This window comes from Nicotiana sylvestris, chromosome 6 (genome assembly GCF_000393655.2).
Source record: "Nicotiana sylvestris chromosome 6, ASM39365v2, whole genome shotgun sequence".
Lineage (NCBI taxonomy): Eukaryota > Viridiplantae > Streptophyta > Magnoliopsida > Solanales > Solanaceae > Nicotiana > Nicotiana sylvestris.
The window spans coordinates 20,805,575-20,811,187 of record NC_091062.1 but is presented as its reverse complement, the minus strand read 5'-3'; the positions used below and the strand labels follow the sequence as shown (position 1 = coordinate 20,811,187).

General features: G+C 35.9%; 1 protein-coding gene and 1 pseudogene across 1 annotated transcript; one reads left to right on the top strand and one right to left on the bottom strand.

The window, feature by feature from the left end:
- The first annotated feature begins 972 nt into the window (after positions 1–972).
- LOC104218972 (DNA repair protein XRCC3 homolog) lies at positions 973–1,976 on the top strand. Its single transcript, XM_009769601.2, has one exon. The coding sequence runs from the start codon at positions 1,075–1,077 to the stop codon at positions 1,918–1,920; it is 846 nt and encodes a 281-aa protein (XP_009767903.1). The 5' UTR covers positions 973–1,074; the 3' UTR covers positions 1,921–1,976.
- A 97-nt stretch (positions 1,977–2,073) lies between these two features.
- On the bottom strand, positions 2,074–3,744 carry LOC104218971 (peroxidase 3-like; annotated as a pseudogene).
- Positions 3,745–5,613: the final 1,869 nt, after the last annotated feature.

Genomic DNA, 5,613 nt, shown 5'->3' with positions numbered 1-5,613 from the left:
AATATGTATTCATAAATCAGATGTTGTCACATTCACATCATGAATGGATCATAATCATCTATATGTGCTTTACAAAATCTCATGTCAAATCAATGACAAATATTATTTTCACAGAGTGAAGGATTATTTTGAGAATCATTGTTATTCTCATTACACAATGATGACGATTATAATTTCGTCTATTGACACGTCCTCATCCATTGATACCTTCAAGGTAATAATTTTGTCTTCTTTCACACTTATCACATATTGCTATCACATTCTCTTAAGAGAATGAGAATAAAGCAAATTCAATGGGACGAGTTTTTACTTTTTGTGCTCACGATCATATATGACTTTGATCATGGCAAGACATAGAAATTTTACCACTTCGAGTGGTTATAATTTCTTACTAACTCCATTAGAGTAACAATCAAAATTTATTGTCTTTGCTTGTATTTAAAATCAAATTATAGAACTTCAAGAATTTAAAAGAGAAAAATAAGATAAAATACTTACTTTAAATCCAGAATTTAATCATGAAGTAAGTTCATGGAACAATTGACAATCATTATGCTCAATCTCAAAGTTTCTACCCAATTGGTTAGAGTCTCGTGTTGATAACGTATTATGAAACAATAAAAGATGAAGAACAGTATTGCAGAGAAAAGTAGGGAGAGAGAGATAGTTCTTATTGATTTGGGATGAATTACAATGGAATAGAACCCTCTATTTATAGGGAAAGAGTGACTTAGCCACCAAATAACAAACCTAGAATCTCTTTAGAATATGGACATTCACCTTAAATACAATTCTATTTATAACAGAAAAAGACTTTTATAGCTTTTGCTTTAAATAAATCATAAATATTTGTATGACAGTAAATCAATTCAATTAGGTAAAATGAAAATTCTAAAGATAATTTCTGTCAAAATAAGAAAAATTAAGTATTTTTTTTTTGAACCATTAAAAAGAAGAGAGTGTCACCTAAATTGGGGCAAGAATAGTTATAGAAATGTGTGTTCGTCTCTCTATTAACAAGAACAAGAACTACAACCATTACTCATTTTGAATCAGCAGAAAAGCGCGCATTTGATGAAACCCGAGGATCTCCTTCAGCATCTTAGTCCCAACCCCGTTCAGAAATGCAGCCTCGGCTGCCCAATTCTAGACGGCTTTCTCGGCGGCGGCATTCCTTGCAATTCAATTACCGAATTAGTTGCTGAAAGCGGCTGTGGCAAAACCCAAATCTCCCTTCAGCTCCTCCTCTCCGCTCAGCTTCCCACTTCTCTTGGCGGCCTTTCTGCTTCCTCCTTATATCTCTACTCTGAATCTCCGTTTCCCCTCCGCCGCCTTCACCAACTCTCCTCCTCTTTCCCCACTCTCCACAATCCATTGGGTAATATCCTAACTCATCCTCTTCACTCTGCTCACCACCTGTTCGACGTATTGTCCCAAATAGACTCCTTATTATTATCCCGTCCTACTTCCTTTCCCCCTATTAAGCTAATTGTAATCGACTCCATTGCTGCTTTATTTCGCTTTGAATTTGAGAACAACGCGCGCGACCTTAAGCAGAGATCTGGTTTATTCTTCAAGATTTCAAGCAAATTGAAGGAGCAAGCTAGGCGTTTTGGGTTGGCGGTAGTGGTAATCAACCAGGTTGTGGATGTAATTGATGATTCTGATAGTTTAAGAATTGGGAATTCCACTTGCTTGTATACATCTGAGAGGAAAGTGTGTGCTGCTTTGGGTTTGTCATGGGCTAATTGTATTAATACAAGATTATTCTTGTCAAGAAATGAAGAGAGAGTTGCTGATGAAGATTGCTTTACTACACAAACTCGGAGGTTTATACGCGTTGTTTTTGCTCCTCATCTGCCTGATTCTTACTGTGAGTTTGTTATTACTAGAGAAAAAGTTTTTGCTTTAGAAAGATAAAACATCTTTGGCTTAGTTAGTACTATAGTAAAAAAGGAAAAGATTTTTATCATGAAGATGTCTGACCAGTCTTTCAATTTCTACAAAAAGCTGCCCTTGGCACCTCAGTTTTATTGCCAAAATAATTAAACCATCAAGCTACAGATATTGTACAGAATAGATACAAAAGAACATGATACAATGTACTTCAAAGCATTCACATGACACACATAAATACAAAACAAAAAATGATTGAAACTTGGTGCCGAAGAAATTAAAGAGAACTTTAAGCTATTAATTCACAACTGCACAATGTTTCCTGATTTCGCCATTAGAACCGGTCTTAACTTCAATTTTCCCCATTTTCTCCATGGCCTGAGCAAATTCAGCGTAAAACTCTTTGAGTGATCCTTGGACTAGTTGGTTGATGTATGATTTTGTCGTAGAACTTGTTGGTAAGGCAGCATCTGATTGGAAGAGGCCTCTCCTCTTGAGCAAAAGCTTGAAGTAGCTAAGATCAAATGTCCTGAAACTACCAGGGTCCATCTCAACTATTGTTGTATTGTCATTGAGAGATTTGCATTTTTTGGCCTTAAGATTGGCGGCGTATTCGCTGTCTAGAGATGGATCTTGTGTACCAAAAGTTCCAGTGAAATTGTACAGACGTGTGGAAAATGATGGGCAATGAGAAATTCCAATCGTGTGAGCACCTAAAAGAAAAGTACTTATCATTAAAATGTAAAAACCTATACCTACTAGAAATGAATACGCCCTCCGTTTTATTTTATTAAATGATGCATTTCTATATTTTGCACATGTTCTTTTAGCTACAAAAATGTCATGTCATGTTTAAGATTACCACAACTTCTAAAGATAATGTTCTTATATACCAAAAATCTTTCTTAATTTCTTAAATTGCATACACAATTAAATACCACCATATATAATGGTATGATTAATTTGACTTACCAGACAACAGGACCAAGTCTTTTAGATTAAGACCCTTCTTGGCAAAAGATGACTGGAGTCTGGTGAAGTTACTAGTTGGAGCTGGAATATCTGCTAAGGCTTCTGAGGCATTTGATATTCTTCCATCTCTTCTACCAGTTGGCACATTCCAGTATGGACCTCCCTATATATTATTGAGAAGAAGAAAAAAAGAAGAGAATGTGACAATAAATAGGAAAAAGTTCAAGAAGTTAATTATTTATTTGCTGAAATTTTTGCTTACAGTGACAACTACAGAGTCTCTAGCAACCAAGGCAACAATATCAGCACAAGAGACAACTCCGGGGCATTCTGCTTCCACTATTTTCTTCACTCCATCAATAAATGAGAATCCTCTCAGTGTTTGATTGGGGATTGCCGCTTTTTCGGTTTGGTTTCCTGTACTCTTAGTTGAATTCAGGAGAACTGAAGCATCACAACCCTGCCAAGCCCCCCAAAAAATGAAAGATTAAGTCACAAAAAGTACTACACTCAGGAAATGAAATATATATAGCAAATGATTTACTAAATGTGAATTACAATTATGCCTCAATCCCAAGCAAGTTGGGACTGTTATATATGAATCCTCATCGTCCATGTCGCATTATTTGAATGCCTGTCTCAATCCAATTAAAATAAATTACTTACCCTGACAAAGCAATCATGAAATTGCATTCTGAGTAAGGCAGCTGCAAGAGACGGAGCGTTAGGAATGTGCTTCTGGACATAGTCTTGAATGATCTTCTCTGCTTTTGGGCAACTCTTGCTATAGAAGTTGAGTTGTAACTGGGCATGGCTAGACCCTAGGATTCCTACAAAAATCTATACTAGAAAACCCAAAGAGCTAAATTTGGCCATTGTGTTGCTATTGTTCAAAGAGACTTCTTGTTTTGTTGCGTTTCTGTACTCAAAGAGCAGGAATTAGAGCAAATTTATAGACACTTTGCTTTTTAAATCTAACTAACATGTGTTTATTTTAGTACTCCATTATTATCGTTTATCTTTCCATAGCATTTAAAAGTAGATTAGTTATACTTGCCAGTAAGATCACATATCATATTCACGTTGACCTCGACCTTCTCAATTGGCGCCATCAGGAAAATGTTTAAACCGAAAGCGCAAAAAATTGTTCAGATTTCTAAGAAATTTAGGAAAAAAAAAACTAGAAACTGTGCTCATAGTAACGAAAAGTAACAATTTGTAGTGTACATAAAAACCACAGCTTGTCTAGGTGTTCCTCTTTTTTTATATGTTTCTTTTTGGTAGTAGTCCCCCCCTCCCCCCGAGGGAGAGTGTTATCTACGGTTCGGACGAATCTAGTAACTTTTTGTTTAGACCCTATATTTGCATTAGAAAATCCATTAAACATGTATAAATACTTAATTGCGAACCCAGTAACTAATGAGTTATGGGTACAGTTGCAAGTTCAGAACCCATAAACTTTAAATCCTGGCTCCGCCTCTGTTCCCGTGTTGAGGGTGCATGTTACGCCCATGTTATTATTTGAACAAACTAATACCTGCTACAATAGCTAGTAGCAAGGAAAGCAATTATATAGTACTACATGCTTTTGCCATATCCTTGTTAAGTCAAGCTACTTGTGTCATTTCAGTTATATCCATTGAGATCACCTGTTCTATACAGATAGCACAATGTAGAGACCAATCCAGTAACAATTACTTGCAAGTCAAACGATGGCTCAGAAAAGTTGGTCCTTTCCTTATATATGTCGGAAGTTGGAACATGGCACTACGTACTTAGTAAAATTTTTTACCAGAAACTAACACTTCAACATATATTAACAGTACTTGGATAGGATTTTTTTTTGGTCTTGTTTCTTCCAGGAGAATCTTAATGCTATTTGTGCCAAAGAATATTAATTTGTTCTGTCTACATGTCCGAGGACATGGCCCTGAATAGGGAGGTATGGAGGTCGAGCATTAAGGTTGTAGGTTAGGGGATAGTTGAGCGTTTTTCTTCGTTGTTCTAGCTAGTCTGATAGTGTTTATATAGGACTGCTAGCGGTTATTGTTCCATCACACTTTCTATTTTTTGTTTATTATTTTTTTACTTTTATTTATTATTTTATTTTCAATTTTTATTATTGTCATAATTATTGTCCTTCCCACTTATTTGTTGTCACTTACGGTGTTGATCTTATTTGTATGTTTTTTGTTGTTGTTACAGATCGTTTGTTTTTTAGCCGAGGTTCTCTCGGAAACAGCCTCCCTACCCTCATAGGTAGGGGTAAGGTCTGCGTACACTCTACCCTCCCCAGACCCCATTAGTGGAATTATTACTGGGTTGTTGTTGTTGTTGTTGTTGTTGTTGTTGTGTCTACATGTCTAAAATCAAAAGGCCTTAGTTTTTGCTGAATTGTAGTTGGAGTGTTAGTTCAAGATCTGTAGATTCAAATTTTAGGTCACTTTTACTTATTGTAGCTGTCTTATTTTCAAGATACAAATCCAACATATTATAGATATCTTTTGAGTGACTTGATATTTTACCTTGACATTGTATACCACTTAAATCGTACAAAACAAGCTAAGCCATCTCTTAAAAAGATAATTCTCTTAGTTTGCTTTAGTTGTAAAAATTGCACGGGGCGCCCTATTTGGTCGCTCCCATTTAACCTATACCTATTTTTTTAAAAACTTTTAACTTGTACCCACTTTTTAAATAACTTCAGCCCCCTTTCTCCTCCTTCTCCTCCTCCTCCTGCTCCTC